This window comes from Esox lucius, chromosome 24 (assembly GCF_011004845.1).
Source record: "Esox lucius isolate fEsoLuc1 chromosome 24, fEsoLuc1.pri, whole genome shotgun sequence".
Taxonomy (NCBI): domain Eukaryota; kingdom Metazoa; phylum Chordata; class Actinopteri; order Esociformes; family Esocidae; genus Esox; species Esox lucius.
The window spans coordinates 21,870,479-21,887,040 of NC_047592.1; the positions used below are offsets into that span (position 1 = coordinate 21,870,479).

The 16,562-nt window shown below is 39.5% G+C and overlaps 1 protein-coding gene across 1 annotated transcript in view; it reads left to right on the forward strand.

Annotated features, from left to right (window-relative positions):
- LOC105010062 (serine/threonine-protein kinase Nek4-like) overlaps positions 1 to 13,300 on the forward strand; it is a 717,288-nt gene extending 703,988 nt beyond the window's left edge. The window contains exons 4-10 of the mRNA XM_034290695.1: positions 5,407 to 5,510; positions 5,787 to 5,870; positions 10,539 to 10,600; positions 10,695 to 10,772; positions 11,968 to 12,022; positions 12,102 to 12,254; positions 12,364 to 13,300. Coding sequence (XP_034146586.1) covers positions 5,407 to 5,510; positions 5,787 to 5,870; positions 10,539 to 10,600; positions 10,695 to 10,772; positions 11,968 to 12,022; positions 12,102 to 12,254; positions 12,364 to 13,173 — 1,346 coding nt within the window. The 3' untranslated portion in view covers positions 13,174 to 13,300. The remainder of the gene's footprint in view (positions 1 to 5,406; positions 5,511 to 5,786; positions 5,871 to 10,538; positions 10,601 to 10,694; positions 10,773 to 11,967; positions 12,023 to 12,101; positions 12,255 to 12,363) is intronic.
- Positions 13,301 to 16,562: the final 3,262 nt, after the last annotated feature.

Genomic DNA, 16,562 nt, shown 5'->3' on the forward strand with positions numbered 1-16,562 from the left:
CTGGGGGAAAAAATAATTGAATATGTATTTGCTACATTTATTTACTTATTTTCTTTTTCAGTGAGAACGGACACGTATACTAACTGTTGGCAGACAACCCTGAGCCAGCTGGGTGTTTTTCAAGCTGCAGGCCCCCGTGAAAATTTGTGGCTGGAAACTTGGGATTGAATTTTGAATTCTCCAGTGTTATTACAGACTGTTAATTAATTGGTTATGACAAAAAAGAGGTGTCATATGTTTAAACAACCTTTGGGTGAACTTTTTGTATAATTTTAAAAATGTTAAAACTAAAATCTATTGAGAGTCTACTTTATGCTTTTTTGGTTTTAATATCATCCTGTTCAATGTGGAATAAAATTCAAATCCTCTGAATATTGAGTCCATTTCTGAACACTGGGGAGATCGTGTGCACAACTGGTGATCCGGTTTATTGAATGCATTGCACCAATATGATTTCTACCCAGTGCTGTACATTTATCATTTGTTAATATAATAATACAGACTGTCTGACATTTCCATACCCACAGGATTAAAGGGCCTACATCTACGTACAGATACTGATCAGCATAAAGTCCTTTGGAATCACATGTAAACTGCAGTAGAGGATTTTTCTTTCAGTGCTTCGACCCAGAGAGAGCCTTCTAGTCCTCTTGTGACCAGCCCACTATGTGATAGTACTGTCACATAGTACATAACTTACATCCACTTATTAAGACCAAGAATAATTTGATTGTTGAATTGTTACATTGTCGTGTGTTTTTGCTTACTTCTAAATAAATAGTTTTGTTTGCAGTTCAATTAGTACATAACTTACATCCACTTATTAAGACCAAGAATAATTAGATTGTTGAATTGTTACATTGTCATGTGTTTTTGCTTACTTCTAAATGAATAGTTTTGTTTGCAGTTCAATTCATTATACATTAGCAAATACAAAAAGTAATCCCATACAACATGAAATTATTGTTTTTTTAATTGCATTCTGTAGTTCCACCCCAAACTATAAAGAACGGGCATTTATTTAGAAAAATAGAATTTAGAAAAACACAATTATAAATATATAATTATATTTTATAATTATATATTTTTTGTACAGCTATAAATACATTTTTTGTACAGCCAAAAGAAGAAGGGGGCTTTTATTTTGAAGGCAAAGAAAACGGGCCTGAGCAGGGGGTGCGGCGTGAGCAGGGGGCGCGGCCTGAGCAGGGGGTGCGGCGTGAGCAGGGGGCGCGGCCTGAGCAGGGGGTGCGGCGTGAGCAGGGGGTGCGGCCTGAGCAGGGGGTGCGGCCTGAGCGACTGCTGCAAGCTGCAGTTAGAGGGGGTGCGGCCTGAACAGGGGGTGCGGCGTGAGCAGGGGGTGCGGCCTGAGCAGGGGGTGCGGCCTGAGCGACTGCTGCAAGCTGCAGTTAGACCCTATTGTGTCATCATGGCAATTCGCCTTATTCACCCACGTCACTTCCTTTAAACCAAAACGAGGCTGTGGGGTACGGAAGTAACGTTGGCCTGCCCATCTGTCATAACGTTACCTACAATGCCGCCGCATTGTTGTGTTCCCAAATGTACGTCTTCAAAGAGAAAGAAATCCTATACAAGTCAAACATTCCATCGTTTCCCAAAAGATCCTGTAGTTTGCCGTGAATGGATTCATAATATAAGAAGAGATCCCGGTCGCATTTTCAAGGTAAGATATTAACATTAGTTTACGATGCTAACGTTAGCCATATTTATGTTAACTGTCATAGAGATAGCTAGCTAAACCTTCTGGCTAAATAGACATGACTTGATTAGCCACGAACCGGTCCTTTTTAAGTTATAACAAGCTAAGGGCTGATTCGGGGGTAACGTTAAGCAAGTAGTTGCTCTTTTTACTAGCCTGGTCAGCTAACGTCCTGCCGTGGGTAGCGTGTCTTACAGCAAAATATAAACAAGACGTGATCTGTGCCTGTTTATGATAATAACCATTGCTAATCTAGACCATGTTAAGCACACAACTACGTATAAACAGTGGATAAACAGCAAGCGTATTTGTTCTAACAGTGGCACCACTCCGCAAACCGAGCAGTTTATCCACAGTCATGATACCTGAATGTTGTAAGGTGCCTCGTTTTTTCGCATTGAGCGAACACAACAATGCGGCGGCATTGTAGGTAACGTTATGACAGATGGGCAGGCCAACGTTACTTCCGTACCCCACAGCCTCGTTTTGGTTTAAAGGAAGGGACGTGGGTGAATATGGCCAATGGAATGTAAAATGCCAGCAACAATTGCAAATACACAGTGCCCCTTGATTTTTTTTTTCATATAATCACTGTATAGAGTCTCCTTGACATTTCCTACAATACATTCACTGCGGCGTATGGAACAGTTTTTTTTTGTATGAGTCAATATGTATTTCATATTCATTTAGTTATATTGTGGCCAATGGGATGGGTAGAGTAAAATGCCAGCAACAATTGCAAATACACAGTGCCCCTTGATTTTTTTGGCATATAATCACTGTATAGAGTTTCCTTGACATTTCCCACAATACATTCACTGCAACGTTTAGAACAGTTCTTTCTGTATGAGTCAATATGTATTTCATATCCATTGACTTGATTTGTGCAAAAAGAGGGTGTGGAAATATTGTGTTGCTAGATGTAGCACACCATTCCCCATGATTAGACTGGTTTGTCTTACTCTACACACTCTTCTAAACATTTCCTACATTGCTTTCTCTGTGGAATATTCAGTAGGTTATGAGCTATGAGGCAATATGTATTCCATATACAGTCATTGGCAATGTCTGAATTTTGCCCTTGGAATGTGTTTTAATAGAACTTTTTTATTTGAATTGTTGTCAATGTTTTGAGAGGTAAATTTTCTTAAACAATTAATAAATTCAATTTATGTCCGTTTTAAAGTAATACGTTGGTCTCTTTTATTTAGAAAAATCCTTGATTTTCGTGACCCGGAAGTGTTTCGTCAATGTTGCTCACAAGACGCTAATTATTTTTTGCCCTTCTACAGAAGTATGTAGTTCTTACAAATCCCTATGTGAAAACACGAGCTTGGATGAAGGGATTTTCCATTATATTCCTTTCATCAATCTTTTCTTTTTTAAATCCATAAAAGGGAGTGTCTAAATGCACACTTCACAAGAAAGTTAAAAAACTGGAAGGCAGCCAATGAGATATGCCTATACTGGAAGGCAGCCAATGAGATATGCCTATATGTTTTCACTATGTCAAGGTGATTTTAAGCTTTCACTTTCACTTTAATGTAGCGTAGTGAAAACATTCCAATGCTGGAATTAATACGGTTTACGCTCATCCTGTTTTTCATCGTTTCAATATTAATCCACCATTGCTCAACTTAGACGGACAAGTGTGTTTATCTAACTCAGGAGTGTCTTCGTGTGTGACAATCAGGCTCATGCATGTAGAGATCCTGTTTCCTGGGAGTCAGGCAAGCTAAATGATCCGCTTCATGAACAATGTTAAGACCACAGTATTATGTAAGTTATGGAGCCAAATTGAGCTCAAATTTACTGTAAGAAAAGAAAAACATAACATGAATATTTTATAGTATGAAAAAACAATTACATTTTATGAAAAAAATTGATTCAAGCGTGGAAAAGTGTATGCTAAAATCATTAAATGGATTTTCGCGTCCGATCTTAAAATGTTTTCGTTCAAATACGTTTTTTCCACGTTTGCTTCCTACGATCACAATTTCTTCCCACCTTCGTTCGAATCTTGTTTTCTCAAAACTAAGTTTTAGCCTCCATTGGCGTGGAGACGCGGCTTAATTTAGTTTTTTTGCCCCACCATAAATCCTTCTCAGTTAAATAAACCATTGCGCACATGTGTACTGACAGGTCTGAGAGCCGTCGGTTTTCCGTGTTTTGTATGCTCCTGTCACCCTGGTCACACTTAATCTGGGGGGAGATTATGTTGGGGTACACAGTACCTCCAGGACACGTTAAACCTTCATCAATATCTGTGTCTGTGACCATGGCGACTGTGACGTCGATGCAACCGGGGAATAACAGTTTATTATTCTGTTTAAATGTCCACATTTAGCCTACTTTATACAATTTTCTCCACAGATTGCATTGGGAAAGCAGTGCATGGAAAGGCTATGATTTTCACTTTATAATGGTGTGATTCGTTTCCAACAAAAATGGGACACACCCAGAGTGTCCTTGAGGAAAAAGGATACACTATCCAGAAGGAAATAGAGAATGGTGTCATTGCTACTAACAAAGAAGGTGACCCGTTTGTTATCAAAGAAATCAAACTTGAGGTGAGTGGGCACTGATATACAGTTCCAGACAAAATTAAGAGACCACTGCACCTTTTTCTTTCCTTTCCAAAAAAGTTAAAAATAAAAGTTTTGAGTGAGGAACAGAAGCATTCAATTTGCAGGTGTCTCTTCATTTTAACCCTTCTGTTCCTCACTCAAAACCTTCCTTTCCGATTTTTTTGGAAAGGAAAGAAAAAGGTGCAGTGGTCTCTTAATTTTTTCCGGAGCTGTATATAATCTCTATAAAATATATGACATTTTATATTAAAAACAAATGTATGTGGGCAATGAGCACCAGTGTATTCATTTGGTTTCTTAAATGTTATTTTTGTTTGTTTTGTAACTGAATTATAAGTGTAAAGAAGGCTTTAAGATGCCCACATCAATACACCGGTCATGTTAAGTGACACAGTTCGGGTTTAAATCATGCCTTTAGGTTCATTAATTGCTTAATCAATATTTTTTAATTTACTTTTATTACATGAGGATCTTTCTAAAGTGTTCTCTCTCACACTTTGGCACTGGTGTGCCTGCTCTGTGTAAATAACATTTCCTTTGCCATACTTAAGGCCCCCTACACTCTATTCCCATTTTATTGTTTTACTTTATTAAAATGAAGTAACATTTCATTTGGAGTTACAAAACAATTGATTTGGGGATTGATTTGTGAATATTTTTGTTTACAACTGTATCCTGATGCTTTGTGATTTGTAGGGTTAATTACATATTCTTAAAAAAGGTCTGCAGTCAAAAGGTAATTGGTAACAAACACAACTTCCCATTGACTTAAAGGGAACACAAATAGATCATATGTAAAAAAAATCTCTATGCCCTCTAATGTCCAGTATTTGTTATGAATTTAGTACTTTTTTTTTTTCCTTCAACAGACATATTCGACATCTGATGCTGAATTCATATTCTCTGAAATGGGAAGTCTACTGCAAATAAGTCACCCTCATATTGCAAACTATCAAAACTCTTTTCAAGGTAATTAATATTTCTAGGTTCTTTTTAAATGTTTCTGAAATAGTTTGGATGGGTTTCCACAGATTCAAATATTATGTAGTCTACGTTTAAAAACAGTTTTATTTTCACACAAACTATGTATTTTTACAGATGGTAATAGTTACTATGTAGTTATGGACCATTGTGAGGGTGGAGATCTCTCACAGAAGATAAGAGAGAGGAGGGAGACTAGGACCCCTTTCTCAGAAGAACAGGTATTTCAGATTAAAAGCATATTAGTTGTGTTCCTGGCTGACTGTTTTACTGATGTTGTTTGCATAACAGTTTGCATGTCAAGTCATCAACTGTGCAGTCCGGTATTACATTGGTTTATCACTGCTGATATGTTCATCTGACCTGGCGTTTTATTAAATATGACAAGTTCTTCTGCAGCTAGTCAGCCTGGAACACAGCCATTTTCATTTATAACACTGCATCCAAACTATGTTACTCCAAGTTAAACCGAAATTATCAACTGTATTTCATCCCAGATCATGGACTGGCTTGTTAAGATCTGCATGGCCATTAAGTGTGTCCATGATAAGGGCCTTCTTCATAGAGACCTGAGACCACAGGTAAACTCTCTCCTTTCAAAGAAAAAATATATATTTCAGTATGTCTTCATGATATAGAAATTTGGGAAAACCCCTAGGTTTTCCATGTATTTGATCTACTCCAGTAATGGCACCTGATTCAAATGTTCAACCAATCATTATGCTTTTGATTGTATGAATCAGAGCCCTGTGCTACCATAGAGGTTTGAGAAGTTAGCAGATTAACTTCATCCATTCAACTGAAGATAATTTGGTATGTCAAAAGCTGCTTAACATTTTTACCTAGGTAAATGTGTATCACAACCAATTATTAAGAAGTAGTACCATGTACTGTATAATTACCCACACATTTTGGGAAAAATTACAAAATACAATTACAAAATACTCAAAAACCTGAATTAAAATGTGGAGTACTAAAATACATGCAAAGTATTTTATTTTGGGAAAAATTATAATTATCTTGAGATATCTGAACACAACAATGGCAAGTAGACTATGTCAGCAACATATTCAGAAAAGTATAAAGGATTTGGTATTTACTAGTCATGTCTGTGACCTGAGGCGTCGCTAGGATCACAATACATTTGGGGCTTAGCCCACCCCCCGCCCCGCCCGGGACAGAAAGTACAGGGTTTTGAATGTACATGCAGAAAATGTACATTCTAGCGGCCTACACATCTACATTTTCATAATGAGCAATCGGAATTATAGATGAATAGATCAGGGGCTATTTCTTTATTATTATTATTTTTAGTCAATTTTGAGATCCAGATTCTTTTATAAGAACTTGAGCTGGATTCAGAACCGTGCGTTCTCATCCAGACACAGAATGGATGCATTGTCATCTTCTCAATAGGAGACTCACTGGGACTGTGGTTTTCCAGCTCTTTGTATGCTATGCCAGAGCAACTCAGGGCAGGTCACTGTCTTAGGAGCACCTATCTCACTGGGTTATGGAGGTCTATCAACATAGAGCAAGTGTTGCCTGTGTAATCCTGCTCACTCAACTGGGGACAACAATTAAATGATTCACAATTTGCTGTTCTGGAAACCTTGAAGGGAAAACAGCCAAGAGTTCCCTAAAGCTTCAAACAGCCAAGCAATCCCTGTCAGCTTTTCAATTATATGAGAAACTTCAAATTTTCTATATTCACTGCAATCCTATTTTCCTTTTTTTGTCAGATTTTTTATTTCTTGTGTTAAACTGGTAGATTTGCAATATAATTGTTTGTGCAGTTGGGTTCTTGATCCTAATGTGATTCTGGAGAGATTTTCCCTTGTAATATGGTGTTAAATTATTAGATTCAACTTTATTGTGATTGAACAAGTACAATACAACAAATTGCAGTTAGCATCTAACCAGAGGTGCAAATACTATAGGGCAGAAAATGTAGATGTATTAAGTATATGTATATTACAAGTGGAATGTATCGATGTGCAATGAAGGCAGATGCAGTACAAATGAGAATACTATATGTGCAATTAAGGCAAATGGAAGAGGGAATTAGTATAGTGTATGTTTCAAGTGGGATAAACAGTTGCGCAGGTACAAATGGCAATTCTAAATGGCATTCTAAATCTGCAATTGAGGCAAATTCAAGATGTATAGTAGCATGTGCAACTGAAATGCAGGGAGAGCAGCAATGAGGTTCCCGAGGTAGGCATGTGCCTATAACATCCGAGAATGTATTTTTTGACTGTTGTATGGGACACATCTAATCTGCAAGTGAAATGTTGTAGTGTTCAGAAAATAGTTGTATGCGCTTTAAAAGTTTTGTGGTGCGCCATGGCTAAACTTTATATCACAGTGTGGGAACTGAATTAAGAGGCTCACCATCAAAGGCTTTTCTCTTTTCAGTCACAAAATCCATTTAAAGATACAGACAATATCAAAGTAAATCACCATCTGGGCAGATCTGGCCTCTCCTTTCCTCTTTTAATTTACTTGAATACATTTACAGACATGATTACAACTGAAAACTGAAAAATTGTTTTCCCAGAATTCAACTCCAATCAGTGCAAGGGTTAGGAAGGAGATGTGGAGAAACCCAGTTTATGTATATTTGGGACACAATACAGTGGATTAGGGTATGTTCCCTCTACTTACTAAAGTCAACTGTCATCTCCTTTGTTCTGCTGATGTTAAGGGCGAGGTTGCTTTCTTGGCCCCACAATGCCAGTTACCTCCTCCCTGTCCACTGACTCTTATTGGTTTGTTGTTGTATGAGGCCTAAAACCTTGGTGTGATCAGTAGAGATGATTATGGCCTTTGTCATGTGTGAGTCACACTCATGGATAAACCTTCTGATTTTGTTTCAATAACAAGCCGGCGATCGAAAAGTGCTCATCGTGGCTTGCCTATTGAGGGTGTCAGTATAGCATGTTCACATTATATAATATTGTCATGCATTAACATCACGTCAAGTTTGAATATTTCGTTAGACACCACTAACCATTGTGTTAAACTGAGTAACCTTTCTTATTAAGTTAACCTCCACCACAAATAGTATCTATGAACAGCATAACTTTTGCCACTGGCCGTTTTAATAGCTTATTAGCCATTCGTGAATGACATTGATACAAAAACTACTGTATCAATATAGGTGACAATTACAGACTTTTACGTCAAGTGAAAAGACTTGAGAATCGTGTTGCCAGTGAAGTGTTTGACTATCCTGAAGAAATCATAAGACATAATTCGAAAATCCACCAGAAATAGTCGCAATATAAAAGTAAACTAATGATGGCCGTTCTTCTAGCACCGGGATATTATGGTAATGCAGATTTTCTTTTTCAAAATAAAAGCCATCATTGAACTATATTAGGCCATAATAGTTAACCATTTAGTCTGTCATTTTATGTTTAATGTATATGTGTGTGTGTGTGTATATATATATATACACCCACACCCACACACACACAGTGCTTTAAAATGCTTTAATCTTCTTGATTAAAAATCAAGATATAAGTTGTTTTTTTGTGCATACACTAAATCTGCAGTAGTCTAATGTTTTGCTCCACAACCACCAACATTGTCAAAACGTTGCAGAAACCACGGGCATTCAAAAGCATGTTTGCAATCGTGATCACCCGCACACATGTTTTACCTGCACGAATGAAACAGGCGAAAACTAGGGCTGTCAGCAATGGATTATCAGATCGCAAATTATAGAAATAAACTGTGATTATACATCAGCACTCTTAACGGCACAAACCAGCACAAACAATTGAGCTTATTTTGACAAAGTCTTGCGTTGGGTGGGTGGCCAACTTCACGCAGGTCTTTTGGGGTAATAGCCTATAGATCACAACCCCTTGCACAGTAAAAGAGGAAGGGTTTCCATGATTCTCTCTTCACTTGATGAAATAATCAGTTATCTTCACTTAAATTGATAGTTATTTAATTTGTGTCACTCAAAGAAAACCAAATGTTGTGCCATGAAATGAAAATTTTGGCAGTGTAAAGTTCATCTTCAGTCTTGGTAGCTCAATTCTTATGACTATTCCAAGTAATAAGTAGACACTAGTAGGCCTATTACTGGCTAATAAAAGCCATACAGTTTATAAATTATATTCGTTGTGCAAGTAAACTTAATAAGAAACATTCAGTTTAAAAAATGATGCTTGGTGTCTAGCTAAATATTCAAAATTTTCGAATGTCGAGACTCAATTTTCTGACGAGGAAGTATGTCCTAATTGGTCCCAATACTGGGATACTAGCTTACAATGTACAAAACAGTACATACTTCACCATCATCAGTGAAGTATGTACATGTAGTATGTAATAAGCATTTGACAATGCTTTTGATTTCCTCATAGTTCACATAGCGTAGAATTTAGCAATTCAACTGTTATTGTATGGACGACGATCTACAGTAATCTTTGTACAAAACTACACTTTAGTTCCATTAATAAATGTTCTGTTGTTATTTCAACACATGTAATGGCTGGCATAAAAGACTATACAGAGGTGAACTGGCTATCAGCAAACCCTGTGGTCTTGTGGGATTATCCGTGACCTTTAATGTTTTGACCCCGGTTCGATTTTCCTCTCAGACGTTCCAACTTTTGTTTCTCAGAAACATTTATCCACTCCATATTATAGCTATTAACTAGCCATCTACAGATACAAAGTACACTTTAGTTCTGTTAATAAACGTTGCCCACATCATTTCAGCAAAAAATTTAATGGCTGAAGAAGAAATTTGCATTCCTGCTATTTAAATAGCATAATGGTTAATGACCCAAGTCTGCCACATAGAAACTTGCAGATAGAAATGAGCCAGGGACAACAAAATACATCCTTTCTAATTGTGGGCCGGCTGAACAAGGCTTGCCTGGTTCCTTGTCTGGTTGCTTTGGTAAACGGTTAGTAGCAATATTGCCTCAATGAGGGTTTGTGATTTAATGTCAATATTACATGGCTATTGGCTGTGTCCAGGTACAAGGTAATGTGGAAAACTTGTTTTAACCTTTGTATATTGATAATAACACATACCATGCAGTTAACCAGTTCAGTATATCAACCAATTGTTAATTACACTAATTAACTGGGCAATTTAGAATAAAGAATAAAATTATCTATACAGCCTTTAGACAGGACAATGAACTGTATTATTTAATGTGATATAAAATGTCAAGTTCCATTTAGTTCTGAGTGAACAATCCACAATTCTTTTTTCACAACAGAATATCTTCCTCACTCAATTTGGGACACTTCGTTTGGGAAATTTTGGAAGACTCACTGAAATGTATGGTAATGTTTTTATATTAATTTCTTGTAATAATTCCATTACAGCAGAGTTTTACCCTGTTTGATAATTAACTGCTGTGTTTCTGCCCTAGCAGTGGTAAAGGATCTTCAAAGAATGCAGCATATTTAGGTCCAGAAGCTCTAAATAGTGAAATCTATAACACCAAAAGGTATTTTCTAAATGTTTACCAACAAAATTCTATCAATTGCATACTGGAACCATGTGATAATATACACTATATGGCCAAAAGTATGTGGACACCCGACCATCACACCTATATGAAATTGTTGGACATCCCATTCCAAAACCATGAGTATTAATGTGCAGTTGTCTCCCCCATTTGCAACTATAACAGCCACCACTTTATTTTCGAGTCTCTCTGTGGGAATTTGTGCCCATTCAGCCAAAAGATCTTTTGTGAGGTCAGGCACTGATGTTGGACGATAAGGCCTGGCATGCAATCGCCATTCCAATTCATCCCATAGATGTTCAGTGGGGTTGAGTTCAAGGCTCTGGCAGGCCACTCAGGTTGCTCCATACCAACCTCATCAAACCTTGTCTTTATTGAGCCCGCTTTAAGCACAGGGGCACCATCAAGCATTGCACATGTTGATGTGAGGCGTGTAGCTGCTTGGCTGTGGAAACCCATTTTGTGAAGCTCCAGATACTTTTGGCCATATAGTGTATGAATGACTGAAGTAAAGAAAATTAATGCGAAATCCGAAAAAACGTGGCCATGTTCAATAGGAACACAATGCCAAGTAATTAATTCACACAGCTCATTGTTGTTTAATTAATGATATTAGTTATCCATGATACATTGTGGTTTTGTTTCTCTCGAACACGGCACAAGACACTGGCAACAGAAGCAGTGAAATGGCTGCAAATTGCACAGTGAGAGGAAGACACAACTGTTATTTAACATAAATGGGTCCGGAAGAAACTGACAAAAATCATCCAGCCATCCTGCATTTGGATGTTTTAAATGTAGTTAAATTTCTCTGTGACCGAGAACTAATGGACATAGTGGTGCCCTGAGATAAAGTATGATGGTTCCCTTGAATAAAATGTAATGTACAATGTATATATTAGATGGTGTATTTTAGTGGTGACTGAACATTTGTTTTGTTCCACAAAATGTTTAATTCCAAATGTGTTTATTATAAGTAGAGAACTTGAACTATAAGAGAGAGAACTTGAACTTGCATCTTCTCACAACTTTTGTACAATGTAGGCATTTAATGCAATCACTGGTCATTAAAGAGAATTTAGTAAAATCCCTACCTCCATCCACTGCTATTGAGTAAAAGGTCGAACACAATATTGACATATTGAAATATTTGTGTATTTGATCCTCTTTGCAGTGATATATGGTCCCTGGGGTGTGTGCTGTATGAGATGTGCATGCTTCAGTCTGCAGTAAGTTCTACTTCTATCTCAAGGTTGGCCACTTGATAATGCAAAATGCTGCGTAATAGTAACAGTTATTTCCTAACAGTTCACTGCAGAGAACAGAAAGAAGCTCCCAGAGAGCTTCTCACATGAGCTCCGTGATCTGCTGTGTGACATCTTCCAACAAGACCCATCCATTAGGCCTTCAGCTGGAGAAATCCTGGCAAAACACTTCATTATTAGTTTCCTCACAAAAAAGGTTTGTAATAGAAGACAGTATTGCATTATGTATTTGTTTCTTTGATTGTTCTTGTGTTCATTCATAATTCATAGAATGAAATTATCAGTCTGAATTAATTTGTTTGTAGAATGCGACAACTGTGAAGGAACTCCAGACAAATTTGGACAACCTGAGAGCGTTGGCAGACGGCTTGGAGCGTGTGCACCAGGGCACCACCATAGGCAGTCTGACAGGAGGTGTTATTGGGGCTGTTGGAGGAATCACCTCCATAGTGGGACTCATCCTAGCTCCCTTCACTCTGGGCGCCTCCCTGATCGTCACTGGGGTCGGTGTTGGGGTGGCTGTCGCTGGTGGAGCCACAGCCGGAGTATCCAACATAACCAACATGGTCAATCAGTCTACAGACCGAAAAGCCATCAAGAGCATCATCAAGGAGTTCCAGGAGAAGATGAACTCTGTGGTGGTTTCTCTAACAGACATCGCTGAGGGTTTAGAGATGCTAAGTGGGAGTGGCTCCTTTGACGCAGGAAGTGACAACTTGCTGCCAAGGGCTGGAGCACGAGTTGGGAGGGGCCTCGGGGCCATTCCAGAGCTCATCCGATTGGTCCAAGTGGCCAACATTGGTAGGGTTGCAGCCCAAGCTGCCAGGGCAGTGCGTGTGGCTGAAGTGGCAACAGGAGTATTCAGTGGTTTTTTTGTAGCATTGGATCTCTACTTCATCGCCGTGGATGCCAAAGAGATCCACAACATCCGACAGGCAAAGGCGAACAGGCAGTCTCTTAACCCTGAATGTGAAGAACTAGTTCCTGAACCCAAGCCTGAGGTCCAGTCAGAGACCATGAAGTTCATCCAGACTATCAGACAGACAGCTGATCAGCTACAGGAGAGCCTGAACGAACTGAGGGACGTCATTTCATTTATTCCAAAGATAGATTAAGGGCTGTTCTTAACCAAAATGATTTAATACGTTACTATGATGCTGCCGCGACCCGATGGATATGTTTTAACGATTCTGCTGAACTTCGGTTGGAGAGCTTAGGGGCTCGATTTGCAATCATTAGGAGGAAGTTGTTTTTCCCGGTTACTGGTTGCTGAAAACAACTGAACAGTGAGTCGTATACCTACGCTATAGAACGAACTGTCAAGATTGCAAAAAGCGTTAGTTTGTCAAAGAAGCCCTATGACGACCCGACTAGGCCGTGATTTTTATATTGCGTGGAATCTGTCTGCGGGTGCGGACAGTCAGTCTTAATTTGTTGGGGCGTTGACCGGTGTGCTTCAGTGCTGAACTGTATTCCATGTCGCCATAGTATGATGACACTGCATTTTCCTTTGGAGGATTAGCGTGTGATATTGTATTTTTCTGCGATTATACAGTGACTTGTACAGTACAAATACAACAAGAGGACTGCAGCCTCTGACGCGCATGATGCGTTCATGTTTAAAAAGCAAGGCGCGAATAGGATACTATCAAGAACGATAAGGATCATTAACAACGATGCCTGGACTCGAAATGGACAGAGAGAAAAAGAACGTTTTCCGGCTAAATATGATGGATTCCGAGGAAGTTGTATATGGACAGATGGAGAGTGTGGTACATACGAAGAGAGAAGACAACGGAAAGTTAAGATGGCCGAGAAAAGACAACAGTCGAATGGTGGGAAAGGAGACAATCATAATGGACGAAGATTCATTCTGTTTGACCACCTGGCTGGCCGACAGTAGTCTCAAGATGGAGTCTCTGTTATGGGATCCTGGAATCATGGACAATACTAGGAACTGACGTGATCTTTCATACTCATTGATTCAGAGTTCTTAAATGTTTATTTCCTAAAAATGTATCGTATCTAATCATTAAATGAAGCTGGAACTTATCAAGGAAACCTGATCACCTTCCTCGATAATAGCCAAGCTTATTTAATTTAATATTACATGTAGTTTGAGAAGCACTCGAATATATAGTGTAGATGTATTGATTGTATAGGTTAGTGAACTGTTATAAGCTGTTGTAACCAATGAAGCAAAATATTAATTGTTTGTAATATGAGCTAAAATGGAAGGTGCAAGTAGGAGAATAGGAAACCCTGTTCAAGCGGTTGCTGGGGAGAGAAAGATTTAGTATGTCTGTCTTTTGAGAAACAGGTCACAGGTCAGAGACACACACACATAGTCGGACAGACAACACAGACACCACAAGGGGGGCAAGAAGATGTTTGCATTTATCCTATAAGGAATAGAACTGGGATTGGGCCAATGGCACACTTTGTAAGTTAACGCCTCTATCTTTTGGGCGTAGTAGAAGTATAAAAATAATGTTTTGACTGTTGATCCTTAGACATTGTGCGGCGACACTTGTCTCCAGAAACTTTTGTAATAAACGGAATATGCGGTACAGTAATTGACCTGACTCCTGGTGTTTTATTCTCCTTTCCAACAAACCAACTCGGGGAAGTGTTAGACTTCAACAATTTTGGGGGCTCTGTCCGGGATTGGAAAAAGGAGAAGGAATTCGACTCGGTCCAGTTGAACTACACGGGACTCACAGGATCCAGCACCGGTGCATCATAAAAAAGGTAAGCAGAGCATGTTATATCTAAATCTGCATATTGGCTATGAACTAAATTGTGGACCTGTGAAAAACGTAGTGGGAGACTGGTTTAAATTCAGGAGGTCAGAGGAACGGTCTGTGAGTTAGAGTCTCACTGTAAGTCGGGTTAGAGGCCCGTTAATGGTGTGTGAGTTAGAGTCTCACTGTAAGTCGGGTTAGAGGCCCATTACCGGTGTGTGAGTTAGAGTCTCACTGTAAGTCGGGTTAGAGGCCCGTTACCGGTGTGTGAGTTAGAGTCTCACTGTAAGTCGGGTTAGAGGCCCGTTACCGGTGTGTGAGTTAGAGTCTCACTGTAAGTCGGGTTAGAGGCCCGTTAATCGTTCTAGGGTTGACTACCCTACGCCACTTCCCGACGGGGACGGTGGAGAGTTGCGAGTTAGAGTCTTGGCAACCAGTCGGGTTAGAGGCCCGAGGACTTAGGGGCACCTCGAAATACTTATTGTGTGTAAAGGTTCAGCTGGGTTAGAGGCCCGGGGAGTTTGGAACTCCCCAAATTTTTTATAAGAAAACTGGGTTCAAGTCCCAAAAGTGTTGGGTCAGGGACCCGTTAATTATTTGTTAATCATTCTGAGTCTGGGACTCACAGTAACATAAGTCAGGGAGAAATGGACGGGGAGTTTGAGAGAGAAGTTGATGACGATTGGTTGGGTCCAGGTACGAGAAAGTGGAAACAATTGGGGATACAGGTGGCAAATGTAATGACGGTTGTAGGCAGGATGGACCCAATTCAGAAAGAAAAAGAAGGGATAGAAGAGAAATTGCGACAAGTGGTGAGTGAGGCAGGATTAAGGATGGAGGAAAGGAGACCATTACATGTTATTTTGTGGAGTAAGGAGAAGGATTGTTCCAAAAATCGAGATAGAGTTAGTGACAAGAAGGAAACAGCAAATTTGGTCAAGAGAGGGAGATATAGAGAAAAGGAGAAGGAATGGGAAAAGCACAGAAAAGAATGGTGTAAATTAGCAGTGTGGTGTCAGGGCGTAGACCATTTGAACAAAGAGAAAAAGGAACAGAAAATTAAGGAGGAGAAAAAGGGAGGAGAGATAGAACCCCCAGCATATGAAGATGACCTTGTGCTTGGTACAGACCGGGCACCATTATATCCAGTGTTACGTTTAGAGAGTGGGATATTGTCTTTAGACACACAGAACAGCAGGCCCATAACTCAATTCACAGGAAAGCAAGATAAGAGAAAGTTGACTAGGAAGGCGGAGTCAGAGAGCGAGACAGACACTGAGGGGGAGGTGAAACCATTCAAGGCAAGGGCAGAGAGAGAGTATGGGAGATACGAGGAGAGGAGCAAGAAGGGGAGACAACTAGGAGGTAATAGACAGGATGAGATTACAGGGGCCAGAAAGAAAAGATCAGGCCGTACTAAAGGCAGGTTAGGTGAGGACTCAAGGTCGGGGTCGGACGATAGTGACACAGTGAGAAGGACAAAAACTAGGCAGAAAAAAGGAAATTCACATAGAGGACGGGTGGTACTCACGGGGAAAGCAGTAGGGAGATGGACTGACTCAGACGAAGACCCTGACGTAGACATTAGTGGAGATGGGAGTAAGGGAGACGCAGACGTATACCCTCTGCCGCGTACGCCCCACCAGAACATAAACTACACCATGACACAGTAGAATCACTTCAAAAGACTCAAAATAAAATGTATACGCGGTCACAAGCAGGGGAAGCTGGTTGTGCTGGGTTTCAGCTGCCTCTCTTTA